At 45.0% G+C, this 19652-nt stretch overlaps 1 protein-coding gene across 3 annotated transcripts; it reads left to right on the top strand.

The window, feature by feature from the left end:
- The first annotated feature begins 1528 nt into the window (after positions 1-1528).
- On the top strand, positions 1529-17463 carry TNFAIP3 (TNF alpha induced protein 3). Of its 3 annotated transcripts, none has more exons than XM_071740782.1 (9): positions 1529-1725; positions 5021-5333; positions 9436-9626; positions 9853-10000; positions 10214-10384; positions 11193-11373; positions 12796-13700; positions 15054-15286; positions 15969-17463. In XM_071740782.1, the coding sequence occupies exons 2-9, from the start codon at positions 5021-5023 to the stop codon at positions 16248-16250; spliced, it is 2424 nt and encodes an 807-aa protein (XP_071596883.1). In that variant the 5' UTR covers positions 1529-1725; the 3' UTR covers positions 16251-17463. The 3 variants fall into 3 exon arrangements, with proteins under 3 accessions (XP_071596883.1, XP_071596884.1, XP_071596882.1); XM_071740783.1 differs by lacking the exon at positions 1529-1725 and adding an exon at positions 1772-2058 and having other exon boundaries at positions 15969-16385; XM_071740781.1 differs by lacking the exon at positions 1529-1725 and adding an exon at positions 2067-2194 and having other exon boundaries at positions 15969-16385.
- Positions 17464-19652: the final 2189 nt, after the last annotated feature.

The raw sequence follows: 19652 nt of genomic DNA, 5'->3' as shown, positions 1-19652 counted from the left end.
TACCTACAACAAGCTTACCTTGAGAAGGATTAAGTTGGCTGGACTAAAGCACGTTAATGTCTCCTGCCTAAAATCGCAGTATATGGAGTTACAGGATTATGTACCTATGTAATCTTGAGTTAAAGAAATTAATGACGCACTTGTGGTGACTTACAATGCAAAGTCAAAACTGTCAAGCAGATCCAATGTAAAGGGAAAAAAAATACACTTGCTTGGATTTGAAAACAGTCTAGAAGGGAAATAGCTTTAGACAGGATGGGCTGCCTTTCCATACTGTTGGGATGTCACCTTCAGGAAGGATGAACACCTGTACCCTGAGACCTTTCTGTGTGTGCAAGGAGTGCAGTGGGACCCTTGCCCTGCTTGTCCTAGTGGACAAGAACAAGGCAACAGCTTTTGGAGCCTCTTAGTGTTGCTGCTACCAGAGCTTGAGGGTGCCAAGGTACAGCTGGGGTACAGTCAGGGAGCAGCCACCATGCCAGTGAGGGTGCAAGGGTACCTGAGTTCTGGGCACGGCACATCAGGGCAGGGCTGCAGCAGCTGGTTCCCCAGCAGGGCTCCCTAGTGCCCAAGGGACATTTTATAGAATCATAGAATCATTCAGGTTGCAAAAGACCTTTCAAGTTCAACCATTAACCCAGCACTGCCAAGTCCACTACTAAACCATGTCCCCAAAGCACCACATCTACACCCCTCCAGGGAAGGTGACACCCCTCCACCACTTCCCTGGGCAGCCTGTTCCAGTGCCTGACAACCCTTCCAGCGAAGCCATTTTTCCTCATAACCAATCTAAACCTCCCCTGGCGCAACTGGAGGCCATTTCTTCTTGTTCTGTGACTTACAACTTGGGAGAAGAGACCAGCACCCACCGCACTGCACTCTCCTTACAGCGAGGAGGTTTCCCCTCCACCTCCCTCCTTTCCTCCAGACTGAACAACCCTAGTTCCATCAGCTGCTTCTCATAGGTCTGATGCTCCAGACCCTTCACCAGCTTCGTTGTTCGTTCTCTGGATTCCCTCTAGCACCAAAATGTCCTTTTCGTAGTGTCTAGCACCAAAGTGCCCTGTTCCTGGTGAGAGGCACCAGAACTCCACGCAGCGCTCGAGGTGCGGCCTCACCAGTGCCGCCTGCGGCTTCACACGCACACGCACGCAGGACGGGGGTACAAACGAAATCAGGAAGGGGAAAATGACAGCCCTGCTCCCGAAAAGCCCGAGGTGAGTCACGGCAGGGCTGCCCGGCGGCGGTACGGCCGGGGAAAGGGGGGCGGGGGGGGTGCGGGGTTCGGCTGGGCCGCGAGTGGGATCGCGGCGGCTCCCCCTGGTGGCGGCGGTGAGCGCGGCGACGGCGGTTGTCACATGTCGGAAAGTCCCCGGCGCTGCCGGTGGAAATCCCCGGTGGGGATTTTTTTTTTGTTGTGTGTTTTTACTCTTTTTTTTTTTTTTTTCTTTTGCGTCCGGGCGTTGGAAACAGAAAGGGGAAAAAAAAAAAAACCCAACAAAACCCAAAACAACCGAACAACCAACCCAGAGGTTCGGCTCAGCCCTTCATTCCGCAGCAGCGGCGGCAGCAGCAGCTCCGGCGGGGAAGGGGGCGGCGGAGGGAAGGGAACCTCAGCTTGGTGAGGGCTGATGGCTGCCAAGGTCGGCTGCGTCCCACCGCCCCAGCCCCGCTGCTGAGCAGGAGCGACCGGCAGGACCGACCGGAGGAGGAGCCGGCGGAGAGGTGAGCGGTGCTACGGGGACAGGGAGGGCAGAAGAGGGAGGGCACGGCGGGGTGGCCGACCGACCCCCAAACCGGCTTCATCTCCCCCGTCCCTCTTGCAAGAGGGCGCCTCGGAGCACCAGGCGGGTTTTGCCGCGGTGGTCGGTGCTTTTCCGAAGCATTTGGCGTCTGGAGGGGGCTGTGCGTCGGTCCCTGGTTCCCGGTGGAGGTCTTTGGCTCGGCGGAGATGTTGTCCCTCCGCTGTCTGGCGCCGGCCCGGGTTCGGCGGGACCCCAGCCCCGCGAGGGCTCATCTGGATCCCTTCAGCACGGCTCCTGGGGACACGGGGCGGCGGTGGGTTTGCTGGGTTGGCTTCCAGCGCTTGCTGCTGCCGAAAACTTGCCTGCTATGAGCTGCTGCTCCTGCAAAGTTCGCGGGTGGGAATAGCGGCTGTCGCTTCCACTCGCATACACATGGTTCCCGCAGACCAGTAAGTTGGGGGAGTAAGCTGTGTAAACCAGCCCTGCCGTATATAAAACACCTTCAGTTCTCCTCTTCTGTCTTGGTAATGAGTGATAATTATTCTTAGTTTCGTACCAAGCACTCAAAGACCAGGCATTAGAAATCTGTGGGTGCTGAAGGTGTAGCAAGCGCGTTTATTTTTGCAGTGTCTTAGCACTGGACGGTAAAGAGTTTATTATTGCTGGTTTTCCCACAGCGGACAGAACATTAAAATAACTTTATTAAGCTACTGGCAGATCTTGGAGCAGCATTTAGCTTTCCAAAGCCCAGCAGCCTCAGTATTACAAGTTCAGAAAGCATGCTGCCTCAGAGAGCTATTTAATCATTGTTTGCGGCAGTGCTTTTTTGAGAATTCAGTCATTATGTGTCAAGAAGTTAAAGTAGTATAGTTTACAGTAAAGCACAGTACATACAGTCGCCTAATTTAATTGTAGCTGAGCTTCCATTCTTTGAACCTCTGGCTTAGGTGCCTGTTGGGTTCTGTTTGTTTCATCACATTGTTTTTTGAAAATAAGGCTTGCTCAGCTTTTGCCCTGACAGACGTTTAGTGACCATAAATAGCACAGACAGTAATTTCCATGTGCAGAGGGGAAAATATGCCTGTAGAATGTAATGTTGAACAATACAGTTTCAGTGGATGCTTCTGTAAACTCAGTACTTTTTGATACTTAATGCTGGAAATAACCATTTCAAGGGTCTGTTCCTGTAGTACTTAGTCATGTGATTAGTCTTTATTAATTTAAAAAATTCGCATTGACTCAATGGCTGTACTTATAAGTAAGGAGTTCAGTATTTTGGTCATCTTGGAGCAATGTATAGCTGTGGTTATTAAGCAGATTAATAAGAGGTTGTTTATATTTCCCTTAAGTTTATATATCCCTTAAGTCCCCCATTCTTTAAATACAGGATTAGAGAAATAGCGTGTGTAAAGCTATATTGGAGGGGGAGTGGATTAGAAAATGTGTTATTTCCATTTTAAGTTATATGTTGGTGAGGGAATTGTAGGAATCTTTATTAGCTAAAAGAAAGCTTTTCCATGTGTTGCAGGATGTGAGAGCTCTAAACCCTGTTCCTCATGCTCTTACAGGAGCAGAGGAAATACTGTTGAGAATGACATTGCCCTGACTGAGAGGAAAGGACTTCTCAGCATCTTGTGTCTCACTCACCTCTGTTTAGGGCTTGACAGGACATCCACTGAGGCTCTTGCTCAGCTGGTTCTTGGAGGGGTTATAGAGGGCATCTTGTGACAGCAGGAGTTCTTATCCTGGCGCAGTCCTTTCCCACACTCTGGCTGGGCAGCTGAAGGTGGATGTCACCAATGGAAGTGTCTGAGTGAAGAGGAGAGAGCAGATGGTTCCCTGCAAGGAAGGATGTGCTTAAGTTGTTTCCAGACCCAGGAATCCCTTCCTGGTCAGTCTGTCATGTTGTAGTCCTTCTTCCTCCCTCTAGCCCTCCAGACTCACATCACCACAAGGAAACTTCCTAATAGTTGCATAAATTAAGATTTCAGTTGCTTCTTGTCTTCGTGTACTTTTAATGTTGACACCTTAAAATATACCTTTGGTTTGATATTTGTCCATAATAACAGTTGTAGTCTCAACACATTGAGACTATATATCTTTATCTGTCTTAATAGAAGCTTTGCTTTGTTTTTAAACAGAGCCGTAATGTACATGGGCAGCGTGGAGGGTCTCTCCATGTAAAAATAGGTTGTTGATGTTACTGTAGCACACAGGAATTTTGAGGCATGTGGTCCCTAAGTTTGTCTCTAGGTAGCCACAAAGTTAGTATGCTCTGAATAAGTATTTCAGAGAGCGTAGACAGTTTGAGGTTATGGGGTTTTTTGTTCTTCCTGCAATAGCCTATGAGGCCAGAGATACTGAAGAAAGGGATGCAGGGCAGGAAACATTACAGGTCCCACTATGGAAAAATATTGGGAGTTTCGAGCCAAGTGGAAACGCTTTTTCAGCTCTGTTGACTTGCTGCTGAGTAATAGCAGCATTGCAGTCTGCACCCCCACATGCAGCACACGCACCTCTGGCCAGTAGCTCTACTACTCACAAAATATAAGAAGCCTCAAGAACAGTAGCATAAATTTGTCCTTCAGTACTTGCTCTGCTACAAAGTCCTCCTTTGCCATCTTCAGCCACTGTAAGTATAAGACAGCTACTAGTATGGCATGTCATTCTTGGGGCTTTTTTTATACTGTACTAAGCATCACTTCTGAGAATGTATGGGTTGCAGGAATCTGAAATGGTCATTACCTGTTTTTTTGTTGTTTTGGTTTTTTGTTGGGTTTTTTTTTTTTTTTTTTTTTGGCATGTCATCAAAACGAGCTTGAAACATGCTGAAAGTTCACCAGGTTCATATGGGATTACACTGTGCAATTATCAGTTAGTCAAGTTTCCAGAATAATTTTCCCTTCCCTTGATCTTGCCTTCTTTTATCCTTACTTTGATTTAAATGTTTTTTTTTCTTCTTCTTCTGGTACAATGATGTAATTTCCTTAGTTATGAATGAATTCTCTTTAATATCTGGTAAATGATAGCAGTTAATGACTGGAATAAGCTGGTAAGTTTCTATATCTGAGTAACACAGAGGGGCTAATGGATATGAGCTTTAACAGCCTTCATCTGTGTAAGGCTCTGTGAACTGCATCCACTCTGTGCTCATTTTAGGCAAAACCACAGCCAGAATCACAACCCTGAAAGTGCCTTCACAGTCTCCATGGAAGTGATAGCTCTGTGATGCAAGGATATTAACATGCCAATAAGTGGATCCATTTTAATTTCAGATGTCTTCTAGAAACATGGCTGGGCAACACATCCTTCCTCAAGCTTTGTATCAGAGCAATATGCTGAAAGCCATGAAGATTAGAGAGAGGACACCTGAAGATCTGGTCAGGCCTCCTACTGGAATAATTCACCACTTCAGGACTATGCACAGATACACCATAGAAATGTTCAGAATGGGACAGTTTTGTCCTCAATTTCGAGAAACGCTTCAGAAGGCTCTGACTGACCAGGCCGCTCAGACTTCGCTGGAGCGTCAGAGGAAGCTCAACTGGTGCATGGAAGTTCGGAGACTTGTCCCTTTGAAGACTAATGGTGAGTTATCAGCAGGTCTTTGCATTTGCCTTACAATGCGTGATAAATGTAGCACCTTTATTAATAGCATCTGAGATCATGTTACTGAAGCAGAAGCACACAGCTTTAGAAAAGGGGTGCCTTTTAATCCTTGTTTTTTAAACTGGAATTCTTTCCACATGATGTACTGTCATGAGGCTGTAGCAGTCCCTGGCATATATGACAGCATTATGGATAGCCTGAAAATTTCACAGGTATTTTCATGATATCCATAGCCTGTGGCACATCAGAGTAAAATACCAGGTGGGAACCTTGACTTGTAACCCATCACCTTTCTGTGAATTTGATTCTCCTATGTGTTTGCTTCCTCCTCGGAAGTGCCAAATGTTCCTTAATGCCTGGCAATAGGAAACTTCAGATGCTTTGAGTGACAGGAATACGTTCCCATGTATATATATCAGAAGTTAATATCCTGCCATCCTAGCTGGCAGGCAAGGTTTACTTGCTGATCCAGCTTTAATAGCGCTGCCAGTGGGAGTATTCTGGGAGTGGAGCCTCTGGAAACCCAACTTTGCTCACCCTGGAGTCAGCATCCCACTCCTGCCTGGCTCCCTCATCCTCAGCTACGTGCTAGGGTTTGCCAGCTTTGCCTTTATTCCGGGCTCACCTGTGTGTGTGACTGACTGCCATCTCTGTGCAACACAAGGTGGGCAGTGCCCTGTTTTTTTTTTTCCAGGCCCAGTGCATGTTTTAGTACCTGGCTTTTGGGTTACTTTGTGTGTATTGCATCAAGTGGTCTAAATTCAAAAGTACAGTAGTAGCACAGAGATTTCCTTAAGAGGGTACATGTGCTCACAGTCTTCAGCAGCAAACTTGCACATGACTCTGAGAGTTGCTGGGCATTCCACATTCAGTGGAGGAAAGATTTGGTAATGGCTATGACTTATGGTCACGCAGCTACAAACGTGGGACTTGGGATTCTGTACAGCACAGATTGTCCCGAACTGTGAAGATAGACAAGGATAGTGAGAACTCCAAGAACAAGGAAGACAGTTCTTTGCTCAAGGAACAGATAACACTAGTTACAGAAATACTGTGTGAGACCTGCAGCCTCACTGAAGTCCTTATGTTCTGTTGATGCTTCCTTTTGTATCTACTTATATGCACGTTGCCCTTATCTTCCTAGTGCACATTCTTCCCATTTCAAGTTCACCATACTTCTTAGGCTGATTGCACATGGCTGTGTTGTGCAAAACCCATGAAAACAGAACGAACCACCCTGTAGATGACACTGCCATGACCTAGAAGAACCTCACCTGAAGTGTCTCTCAGTAACTGTCACAGAGGCACTGACCTTTCAGGAGGCTTTTGCACGTGCAGGAAATACTCAGGAGTGTAATTAGTCTGTGCATGGAGCATTGAACTTCCAGAAGGACTGGAGTTCCAGCTAGGGCAGACAATGCTTTGCAGGTACTAGGAAGCTACTGTCAATCTAAATTTCGCATTTTCAAGACTTCACTCCAGGAGATACACTCTACCTTTACTAGGATGTACTAGGAAAATAGAGGACAATGTGTAATTTTTGCCCAGGGCAAAGACCCAGTGGTCATGGAATCCTCCAACTCCTGTTAATATGAGTCCTGTAGGGGTTAATGCTGCCTGAACAGGACCCTGTTCCTGACTGTATTCAGTAAGTGTGACCTGTTGCGTTATCTCATGACTGTCGGTCAGTGTTACAAATGGGAACAATTTGTGGACTGGTGACTTGGATCCCATCCATGAGCAGGCACACGATGCTGAAGTACTGGGGAAGGTTGAGGGAAGGCAAAGCAAGGGCTCAGTTTGTATTTCATCCTACGCCCCAGGGCCAATGAACTCAGTTTCAGAGCTTTTAGGGTCCTTAAGTGCATGAATAGAAGGAGTGGCTTTGGGAACCTTTGGTTTAGGTAAAGCAGCCAAAGCAAAGGACCTTTTCAGGGTAAAGAAGGTAGACTGGACTGAAAGAGTCAATCCCTGAAAGAAGAGACAAAAGCCTGGAGAAACCCTGTATAATCACAGAAAATTACATGGTAGACAGTGAACTTTCTTCAGAAAATTCTGGGGTTTTTTTCTAATGAAGGTTTTAATTGTTGAAAACAGAGATAGTGTTTCCTGTATGATCTTTCAGCATATATTTTACCTAATATGTACATAAAGTTATGAAGTGGTGTTTTGATTTTTTTTTTTTTTTAATTAGAAAAGCTCCTTTGAGTCACCACACATTTCTTTGCAGACATGCGGATGGAAGATGAAAGGAAAGCAGTAGGAGATATAAAAATTGAAACTTTTTTTTTTTTTTTTTTTTAATATTTAAAATTCCAACATCTATTGGCTGAAGAGATTTCACTTGTATAATGAATCGGCATTCATTCCAGCTCACCCAGCCACACCCCCTGGGAAAGTCCAAGGGGAGGCTTTGCTGTGCAGCCCTGCACGCCTCAGAACAAAAAGTACAACTGTTGCTCAATTGCCAGTCAAACAGCACGGGGGAATTCCAAGTGCTGTGTAAGGAATTTTGGGCGATGCTTCTCAATAAAGAACTGAAAGCAAGCTCTCAGAGAGAGGGAGAGACAGCAAAAAACAAACAAACAAACAAAAAACAACACCCCACTCCCACCCCCCCCCAAAACAAAACAAAAAACCCCCAAACAAACTTATCTTTGCTCTAGATTTTACAAAGGGAAAACTGTAATGGGATTAATATGTCATATTTCTTGGTCAGAAGGAAACCCAGTCAGTTTTTCTGTTTTATGTTGTTGTTTCTTGATTTTTGAGCTGGTGAGCAGCCTGAACTCTTGAAATAAGCTTTGCATGACAGCTTTCAGAGACCAGAAGGCAGTTGCAGGAACTTGATATACACAGAGTCGCTAACACCAGAGAGTTAAGTTAGATAACAAATTATATCTTTTTCAGGATATGGGGTCTGTTGTAAGTTTTTTACTGCAGTTTCATAGAAAAAGTAGCAAAAATGTTCACAAATGGTGCGCTCGAGCTCATAACGCACACAGCAAACTGGGTTGAAGTCTTTTGTGGGAGTTCTTCGGGTGGGTTTTTCCCCACATGAGAAAAATCTATGGCTTTACCATGGTTGATGTCCTCTGTTCCAAGGAAATTGCTGTGGTTTCTAAGCAAATGCTAATAATCTGTTTATTGTTAGTAAACACAGGACCTAGTTTTGAATCTGAGGATATGACAGTAATGATTCTTGACATTCTCCTTTGAAGAAGATGGCTAGGGAAAGAATTTGAAACTTAGCCATAGGCATAGTTTGTCACACCTTTTAACTGAGTTACTTAACTCCTCTGATTCTCAGTTCCTACCCCTCTGAAACTGCAGAACATCTCATTCCTTCTTACCTGTAAAGAAATTTTTTAAATGCAAGGATTGTGTCTAAATAAAATCATTATGATTTTCATTTAAGTATTAATTTTGTGTTTTAGAGAAACAGCCCTCTGAATAAAATATGTAACAGCCCAACTTCCTATCAGTTCTGAGAGGAAGGGAAGAGGTGTGCCTACAATTACTTTACATGAATCACCCACTCTCCCCTTTCTGTCTCTTTTTTTATTAAAATTCCTCCATCAAGCACAGCCAGGTGCCAAGCCTTTCAATGCAGTGCTTATCAGTGGACCAGAGGCTTTCTATTACTATAACATACTCTTATTATCTCTACTCTGTGCCATCAGGTGTACTTCTATAAATGCCAATAAGGGAGATTTATACATTCTTTTGTACTTTTAACTTGACTTTGTCACGTTTAAAAGCTATTCCAACTGTTCGAGATTTGCGGTTGACGCCAAAATTTAGTTAATGGTATAAGTTGAAATTAAGTAGCATAGGTAAGGGGCCCACTTCCCACCATCACTGAGTGACAGCTTAACACCAGTAGCTGAAGGAACAAAACCAGTGGAGAGGGGACTTCCTCCTTTCTTCCTCTGAGTGGAGAGCTCATAGCTATGGCCTTCTTCTTAAAACCTTTCTCTCTCTAGCGCAAAGTGCCCAGGGAGTCTGCATTTGTGCAGCTTAATACTGCATGCATTACCTAAGTGGTCTTCTAAAAATAATGCACTTTCTTGTTGTGCAGGTGATGGAAATTGCCTCATGCACGCTGCATCACAGTACATGTGGGGTATCGAGGACATCGACCTCGTCTTAAGGAAAACCTTGTTCAGTGCACTCAGGGAGAATGACACACGGAACTTCAAGCTCCGCTGGCAGCGGGAGGCTGTTAAATCCCAGGATTTCATAGAGACAGGACTCCACTATGACACTCGGGTAAGGTGGCCTGAGGGATTGGTGCTGTTTTCTGAGTGCTCGTCACCCTTGCCTTGCTGATTTCATTTGCTTTCTGGCTTCACGGACTCCACCGTTAATGGAGAACAGAAATAGTCTTCCTTTGGAGGAAATGAGAAAATGTGATTATTTTGAACACTGCTGTGCTGCAGTTGGTTCCTGACTGCCTTGTCTTTGAACCATTGCTGACGGATGTTTCTTTCCCCAGAACTGGGAGGAAGAGTGGGAGTATCTCGTTGAAATGACCTCCCCAGAAACATCTGGGGCTAGAAACAGGCTTCCATATAATGCACTGGAAGAAATCCACATCTTCATCCTTGCTAACATCCTCAGAAGGCCAGTCATTGTCCTTGCAGGTGAGTTGTCCAAACAGCCATCTCATATGTTGAGATTACTGTTTTTCTCTGTGCAGTGTCAATGAACTTTCTTTGCTTATTGTTGTTTTCAGATAGATGTGTTTGAGAACTGGGAGCTTTCAGCCACTGTTCTAGAACACCCAGGATACATTTTCTCTTCCTGGTAACACATACTTATTAGTGTTTATTTGGGTTTTTTTCTTCCTTATACAGACAAAGTAGTGAGAAGTTTAGAGTCAGGCTCCAGTTTCGCTCCTCTGAATGTTGGTGGTATTTACTTACCTCTCCTTTGGCCAGCTGAAGAATGCTACAGATACCCAATTGTGCTTGGCTACGACAACATGCATTTTACACCACTAGTGACTCTGAAGGACAGTGGGCCAGGTATTTTTCAAGTACCTTGTTTGGTATTTATATAGCTTCTTTAATATCATCATACTGATAAAGGAATTAAAATAAAATGTGTTTTATAGTTGCATTTCTAAAGTCAAATGTAAAAGATTTCTTTGGAATATGTTTTTAACATGTGAGCAGAAACAGCTGTGTAAATCAGAACAGAAACTAAAAGTTGACTTCAAAGTGATGGTTGAAAGTAGAGCACAACTCACCTGCTTGCAGGCTGTGGTCAGTCAAAGGGTGGCCTCTGTTTCACTGTGTTCTGGCTTCCTTTCCCTGCCCTATGGTAAGAGAAGGAGCTTTGAAGGAGTTAGTCTCACAATGGCTTACCAATGCCTGACAGAGATGATGAGAGAGATGCTTTGCTGTTTTAATGCCTCTCTTCTGAATGGATAAAAGTTGTCCAGGTTTAAGCTAGGGCATCATCCCATGGGAAGGTTTCATAAACTGAAATCTACAATGCTGCCTACACTGAAAAGAAAATTTGTATGGAGACATTTAAACTCCTGTGAGGTGAGGCTGCATTTTCTGGTGTAGACATGTCTGCATCCTCCCCCAGTGCCATTGTTTAGAAATCAGTTGCTTCTGCCAGCCATTCTTCTCTCTGAAATTCAGGAGCAGTGTTGACATCTCTGTGTATCACATCTTGTGGTTAGTCCTACTTTGCAGAATGTATGAGGATAATGATACATACACAGAAATATATATATACACATATAAAAATAAAATATTTTATTTTATATATATAAAAATATATACACACACACACACACAAATCCATCTTGTTTCTTGACAGAAATCCGGGCTGTCCCTCTGGTCACCAGTGAACAAGGAAGATTTGAGGATCTGCGTGTTCACTTTCTGACAGATGCAGAAGAGAGGGAGAAAGAGCAGCTGCTAAAAGACTACTTGATAGTGATAGAAATTCCAGTGCAAGGCTGGGATCATGGTACAACTCATCTAATTAATGCTGCAAAGTGAGTATCGTTTCTGTTTCCCAAAAGTTATCATGTTTACAGAGGTGGGCAAAGCTGTGTGGTCGAATATGTTCCTTTGGTCTTCCTTCCACAGCAGCACACATTTACTCTCTGAAATATGAAATATTGACATTAATGTCGACATGATTTGAAGTGGTGTGAGCTCAGACCAGTCTCAAATATAAAGAGAAAAATGTCTTCAGACTTAGCAGCCTGAAACTAGTATTTTAGAAGAGTAAACCCAATGGACTAGTTTCACTGACAAAGTGAGATTTACACAGGAGGGTAGCTAAGAAGTATAGTTAAACCCAGGAACCAGTTAGACCAAAAACTTGCTTCTTGTGTAAGGGCACATTGCATAAAGGGCAATTGGTGTCATTTTGGCTGCCCTAGGGAAAGCACTCGGTGGTGTGTGCTTAGCACGTGCCTTGGCACCCTGGGCTGTTGCTCTGCAGCAGTAGTCAGGAAGCTGTCACTGGTAGAGGAACCGGCACCTGCGCTCATCCCACTGGTGGCTGAGCATCAGTAAATGTGCCAGGGGCAGCTGTAGGCACCCTTTGGTTTCTTGTGTTTAGGGACCACTGGCAGCTGTGTCTGCCCAGCCCCATCATGAGTGTGCAAAGGAAGCAACTCCCTATATCCTCTCTCTTTGCTTCTGTTACTACACAGGGAATAGTAGTTCAGGAGCCTTGAAAACTTAAGCCCTCCAACCCAAAGGTTATGTGTGTGTGTAAAAACTGGCAATCCAGCTTCCCAAGTCCCACTGCACAGGTGTGTTCTTGAGTGTTCCCAACAATGCTAGGTCTTCCTTCCCCCAACTGCAGTGTGGTGAAGCTCCACTGTGGGGTTTTCCCTGTGGTCAGGCACAGAGTAGGGATAGTGTGAGGGGATGGATACTAGTGTTACACACACTGCATTGAAGCCCAATAATTTTTTTGAATTCTGTTGGTAGATACAGACCCAACGGGGAAAAACCAGAGACAGATTTCATCATTAACTGTATCAGGAAATCCTGAGCCCATTGTGGGAGAGGCTTGTTCTTAGTATAGGCTGCTGAAGGTCTTCAGAAGAAGTTAGGATTGGGAGACTTTTCTTTTTGCTTCTGAGAGATTATCTATATCATTCCTGTAAGCAGTTCTTGAACAGAAAACCCTCACTTAGAAAATCTTTTTAAGAATATTTCTGTTTAGCATTGTGTCAGACCATTTCTTTAGATGAGAAAGTCTCCAATTGACATCACTGAGCACCTGCTTTTGAAATTATTTCCGTTCACTGCTACAGTTTAACATCCTACATCTTCTGGCTGAGTAATATGGATGTGCATTAATTTTACATTTCCTCCCCACAGTATTGTATTTGCCCCCACCCCCACCATCTGCCCTTTTCAACCACTGATGCAATCTTCCTTTTTTTGGCTGTCAGGTTAGATGAAGGCAACCTACCCAAAGAAATGAACCTTGTGGAAGATTACTTTCAATTGGTACAGCACGAGTACAAGAAGTGGCAGGAGAACCCTGAACCCACGAGGAGGGAGACCTGCTCCAGGAACAGACAGGAACTGTCTCTTTCCCAGCTCTCCCTCTTACAGGTGAAATGTGAGACACCAAACTGTCCTTTCTACATGTCTGTGAACACCCAGCCCTACTGCCACGAGTGCTTTGAGCAGAGGTCCCAGGGAAACAAAGGAAGAAAGCAGACCTCCAAAACAGCACCAGAGAAATTGAAAGCAGCTGGGTCGGGCTCCTCTCCTGGGGATGTTTGTGAACCTGGGAGGGGGACATCTGAAGAGCCTGTCACAGGGCCTCGCTCTGCACCTCCAACTGCTCCAAGCCTCTTCCTCTATAGTGAAACCACGGCCATGAAATGCAGGACACCAGACTGCCCCTTTACACTCAACGTGCAACACAACGGGCTCTGTGAACGCTGCCACAACTCCAGACAGCTCAGTCCTTGCAACAACCTGGATGACCAGAGACATTTAGACCATGCCACGTGCAAGGTGTGCCATCAGAAGGCCAACAGGACCTTCAATGGCACATGCAGCTCTTGCTTCAAAAGGACTACAGAGCAGTCCTCAAATGGCAACCCTGCTTTCCTGCCCGCATGCCAAAGATCAACACCAGACCCATCCCAGATCCCACAGATCCTCCTCCAGCACTCCTGCCTTCAGGCTCCCAACAACCACAGCGAGGAGCCCCCACCACCCCCACTGCCTCCTGAGAAGAGGGGAGGTAACCCCTGCAGGAAGCCAGGCTGCAAGTTTTTTGGGACACTGCAGAATGAGGGCTTTTGCACACTGTGTTTCTTTGAGTACAGGGAAAACCATGGTAAGTGGAGATGGGGTGAGCTTTGGCACGTTTTGGCTGCAAATCAGTTTCCTCAGGCTTTGAAATTCTGCATGCACTGGGTGCTAAAAGGACTAGGGGGAGGAAGGGAGCAGCATGGAGCAGAAGCAGCAGTCTGAGAAGGGGCTTTTTTGGTTGTTCTTATCCTGCGAAGGGACATGTGGTAACAGTATGGAAAATCTGTGAAATCTCACGTAGAACTTCCCACCAGCTTTCATGGAAGCAAAACTAGCTCAAGAGGGAATGGTGGGTTTTGATCCCTCACCACCATCTAGTGCAGTCATGGTTTGGTATGACTTTTCTTCACAGCTAGGCGAGTTGTAAGGGAAGTCAGTGAAGGAAAAACTACTGTACAGATGGTATTGAAAACCAGTTTCTAAGCAAGGTTTTAAGGAACCTTGGGATGAATTTGAAGATTCTTATCCATTCTGGGTGCAACAGGCTTAACACTCTGGAGTAACTACTGAAGTCATCTTTATAAACAGAGCAAGTCAAAGTTGACTAGATGATGTGCTTGTATTTTTGAGTAACTTACTGTATTATTAGAATCTAACTTGAAATCTTTCTTGATAGTATCATATGCATGTACGCATCATGTGTGTGCATGCATGTTTAAAGGAAGGCTTTCAAAAAGGTAATAGTGTGTGAATAAATCACAGCATGAAATCTTCATCTTTCATGCTACTGCTTGGTTACACAGGCAAAGAACTCTTGGGCAGACAAGGTGAAAGACACACCTGCTTATGTCTTCACTGTTTGCTGACAAATGTGCACCCTTCTTACACTTCCAAATTAGGGAACTTATATGCAAGCTTGCAGTAGCTTATTTTCCAGTGTTGTTGACAATGAATCTTTTTTTTCATCTGATTGTGGAATATATAAGATTGCTTCAGGACTGAAAAGCATAAGGCACTTTTTCCCATTAATCTCTGTGCTGCTTGACTTCCATTGCCCCGTGCAACTGAATGGGGGAAGCCAAGAGGGAAGTGTTGGGGTAGATCACAAATGACACAATGAAGCCAAAGTTGAAATTCTACTTGACTTAAGTGGGATCTAGTTTTCTCACCCAAGGGCAAGTTTTTTTCCCTAAATCAGCTGTTTCAACAACTTCTGATACGAAAGTCAGGCTGTATTAGCTCGCTTATTTACGTAACATAAGGGAAAATACATCAGCTGGGGAGCCTCAGGGTTGCCGAAAACCCGTGTTTGAGGCTGGTAGACTTTTTCAGTTCTTTTATTGTTTTCTTTTTAAACCGGTGAGATTTTCATCATTGCTCTGGGTCACTAGATCTGTCAGGCATGTTCTAACTTCTCCTGTCTTACTTTGCATTACAGATAGTGCTTTGCTACGCCACCAGAGGAGATCCCAGAGGAAGTCCTCAGCAGCGGGACAGCTGGGGACCTCAGCTGCTGCCTTCCGTGACACCATGTCCTGCCAGCGGCGGGACTGTGGCACCCTGGGCAGCACGATGCTCGAAGGGTACTGCCAGAACTGCTTCATCAAAGCCCAGAATCGGAGGTTTGAGGAAGCCAGGAGGACGGAAGAGCAGCTAGTGAGACAGCCAGAAGTAAGTGTGAACTTCTCAAAATCTCCTTAATGTTTATCCCCTGCGCATTTTTGTCTCGGGTGAATAGCTCGGAATGCATACTGGAAAAATCCTCGAATCCTAAGTGTCAGGGAAAGACAAACATGACTGAGCAGCATTCCAAAAAGTTGTTCACAGTTTAGGGTTTTTACGGCTGCGTTCAATTTTGCCTCGGCTGGGATTTTGCCAGAGATTTCAATGAAAGCAGTTGAACCAACAGTAGGTTTGTTTGCTGATCAGAGAGAGATTTTCATTCTTACCCTTAGAACTATGCAAATGCATCAAGGGGTTTTGTCAGTTTCATGTTGCCTTGTTCTCTAAGCCCATTACAGACTTTCTTTGTTCCGTTTTTTTTTTTTGGTTGGTTGGTTTTTTTTGCTTTTTTGCTTTTTTTTTTTTTTTTAATTTAGTTCATTTTGACCCTTTCAGAACTGAGAGCAAAGAAAAAAAAAAAACCAACCCACAACATTTTGGGGAATGGCAGAACTTGTTGTTTTCTTTCAATACCAGGTTGGCTCTTGGTATTGTCCTCCTCAGAAGCAGCATGTGTCTGCAAGAGTCCCCAGTGGTTACCTATACAAACCCTTAGCAGAGCTGAAAGTGAAGGAAAAGCTGCTTGTCCTGCCAGCAATGCAACTGACAATGTCTTTTAATGTTTTTCAAGAGAACGGGACAGCACAGAGATTTGCAGCGAGCAGCATTGAGTAGCCAGAAGAGACAGTGCTCTACAGCATCGTGTAGAAACAACCTGGCTGGCAGGAGCAGTGGCTTGTGCCACGAATGCCAGCGCCTCAGTCAGCTGGTGCCGTGGGGGGGTGCCAGGGATCTGCCTGCAGAGGAGCCCCCGAAGCAACGCTGCCGAGCTCCTGCTTGCGACCACTACGGCAATGCCAAGTGCAATGGGTACTGCAACGAGTGCTACCAGTTCAAACAGATCTATGGCTAGCGGAGGGGAGGGCTTGGTGAACAGCGAGGAAGCTGTCCCAGCCACTTCCCCTCGCTGAAAAGGTGCTACGTCCAAAACACTTAACAGTCCTGGGAGTGGGAGGCTGAGGGGAAAGATAAGCTGTCTGCTCGTGTTCATGTTTATCCCCAGGAATGGGAATAAATGTCTGCTTCCTGTAAACACTGCATACAAGGACTTCTGAGAAGGACAGGTTGCCTTCTGCACAGAGCTGTTGTTCACGGCTAAGCTCCTGCAATGCCGTATTTAAATCTTGGACTTCCAAAGAGGAAGTGTGAAGCATTTGAATCCAAAGAACTTCCCAGTTCTTCCTCGGTACCTCCCTGGATGAGGAGTCACGGCTGCTGTCAGAGGTGCAGGAGCCCTTCGTGTACTTCAGTCAGAGGCAAGGCTTTCCTGAGAGGAATCCCCCTCCCCCTCGCACAGGCTGATGCAGCTTGCAGTTGATCTGAAGAAACTTGCTTTGGGTTGGCTGGTCCTTGCTGGTGTTCTTACAGAGCTCATCAAGGTTGGAGCTCCTGTGGGTGTTTTAGGGTGCTAATGGCAAGCGGTTCTGTGTTTGCATACCCCTCAGAAAACCACAGCCAGAAACAAGACCAGCAGCATCTGCTCCTTTAACATGTTTAACCTAAATAGCATTTAGGTCCTTTCCCAATTCCCAAGACAGCTGGAAAGACAGGTGGTTACAGAAGCAACGTCTGTGGACAAAAGCATGTAATGGGAAAAGTGAATCCCATCATCTCCCACTTGCATGGAAGGAATTACCTCCAACACACAAAACCCCCAACAAAGCCCTTTGTCTTCAGCTTCAATTCTGGAATCAGAGCAACTCTTTTTCCTTGTGACTGTCAGGAATATGTGTGCTGCTGTTTGTACCCTCCCTCCCCATTTCTGTCACACGTTGTGTTATCCTCATTGTGATTCTGTGACTGCAGAGAGCTTGGAGTTCAGTAACAGGAGACCTTTGGGACTGAGATTTTACCCCTGGAGTTCATGCATCCACTTCTCAGTCTGCAATACTTTCTTTACTGACTTTGCCTTTACCATTGTGCCTTCTCCTCCTTTCACACCTTTATGTTTTCAGCATCTGTTTTGCTGCTATGATTTTGGAGGAGATACCTCTTCTAAGTTGCTTCTCAAGTTTAGAATCTCTTTCTAGTTATTATAAAACAGTTTTTAAAAACAAAAAGAATAATTCATTACTTATTCCTGTTAAATTTTATATATTTTGTGAACCTTAATGTGAACATGTGTTTTATTAAAATATTTATATTATTTGAAACAATGCAACTTGAAATTTGCACAGCTAGGATATTTTTTTTTTTTTAACATATATCTAGTCTTCTGTTGAAAGTTACAAACAAATGTACAATTGAAAACCATTTTCTGATATAAAGAAATAAATTATTGAAGGATTGAATTTTCTGATTTATATCAATGTGATATAGCACCCTTGCCCATTTCTGTTCAGGACCACTATTCAGCATGTTACCATGTGCTCCCTGGTTTAAGTGATGTAGCAAAGCCTTTTGAGGATGTCATAACTTGCTGTAAGTCTCTGCATGCTCCTACCTGCTGTCCTTGTCCTTTCAGGAAGAGCTCTTGGTACTGTGGGAGTCAAAGTCAGTGTGCATAAGAAGTTGGTTCCTGTGGGTGCGGAGTATCTTTAGTCCCCAGAACTATGGGTGTGGGAAAGAAAGGATGGTTAGGACCAGGCTGCAAGATAAGTGAAGCTTAGACTGAACTTTGCTTTCTTCATTCATCAGTTATGCCAGGGATTCTCAGCTGATGGGAAGAAACAGGCTTGAGTGCCACCTTGGGAGATGGTAAGGGCAGAACATAATCCTCAGCTCTGCCCAACCATGCCCAGCCAAAAGCACAATCTTACCACCTCTCCTCACCAGGGCTCGCAGGGAAGCCCCTCCCCTTTGGCTCTTGGCATCTGGGTTACTGGGTAGCTCCTTAAAAGCAAGTTCCCAACTGCTACTTGAAAAAGTACTTGAAGTATGGTGTTTCCTTCTTATCCCAGCTCCACTGTCAGATTTCTGCACTGTAGCACTCCCTGAGTGTGGCATGAGACACTCCAGTGTTTCAGACCTCCGCCTAGACAGGCAATACTGAACACTGCAGTGGCTTCTTGGTGTTGCTCATGACCTGGAGGAAAACAACGAGCAAAGGCTCCAAATGTCCCAGTGCTGGTAGGAAAGAGGATACTTTCTTAAGAGGCTTATCTTTCCATATCAGCTGCTCTCTATCCTGGTTAACTCTTTGAACCTTTCTGACTGTTCAGGAGCACACATCAGTATATGCTTCAGTGTTCCTTCCAATTGAAACCATAGAATCATAGAATAGTTTGGGTTGGAAGGGACCTTAAAGATCATCTAGTTCAAACCTATTCCAGTGTCTCACCACTCTCAAATTAAAGAATTTCTTCCTAATGTCTAACTTAAATCTTCCTCTTCAAGTCTGAAACCATTTCCCCTTGTCCTCTCACTATACACCTGTGTAAAAAGCCCTACCTTGCTATAAGGTCACCTCAGAGCCTCCTTTTCTCCAGGCTGAACAACCCCAACTTCTTTAGCCTGTCTTCACTGGGGAGGTGCTCCAGCCCTCTGATCATTTTGGTGTCTCTCCTCTGGACACATTCCACAGTTCTATGTCCATCTTATGCTGGGGACTCCAGACCTGGACACAGTGCTCCATGTGTCCTGAGTACTTTTGCCACAGGTTAACTAGTCCTTATAATTTGCTCAGCTCTGTAGCACATGTTCTTTGATGCCTGTCCACCTTCCTCACACCCTCTGCTCTCCTTACAGTTTAGCTCAGCTCCCCCTGGACCCGTACACCCCTCCTTTCAGACCATACAACCTGTCAGTAAGCACAGTCCCCCCAGGGCAGCGGCTGCTGGATCAACCAATCCCATCTATACAGCATACTCTACTTTTACAAATTCTGTTTCTGTTTATCCCCACCTTCCTTCCCTTTTCCTTACAACTCATGCAGCTCACATGCCCACCCGATTCATCAGATTTCTGCACCAGGCAGACATCTCTGTACTGAAAGAGGAGGCAAAGACTGGGAGGGATGTCTGCTCCATAGGGGCAGCTCCCAGCATCCAGCCTCAGCAGCCATCAGCCCCATCATGACACCAGAGGCTGGATAACCCCAGTTGATGTTAACTGCAAATTCTGTGCAGAGGAAGCATTTCAGATGAAATGCCCCATGTCCTGCTGATTTTTCTCTCCTGTTTTCTGGGCCCATTACTCATAACCCTAAAGTCACATGAGGCTCATCTCATTCTGAAGCTTCTATTCAAATGATTGCTCAGCCTGTCTCTTGTGACTTACTTGTGTGGGAACATTAAAGCTAGCAGGGCTTTTATTT

This window comes from Heliangelus exortis, chromosome 3 (assembly GCF_036169615.1).
Source record: "Heliangelus exortis chromosome 3, bHelExo1.hap1, whole genome shotgun sequence".
In the NCBI taxonomy this organism is placed as follows: Eukaryota; Metazoa; Chordata; class Aves; order Apodiformes; family Trochilidae; genus Heliangelus; species Heliangelus exortis.
Note: the sequence above shows the minus strand (reverse complement) of the source record. Positions and strands in the feature narration are given on the sequence as shown.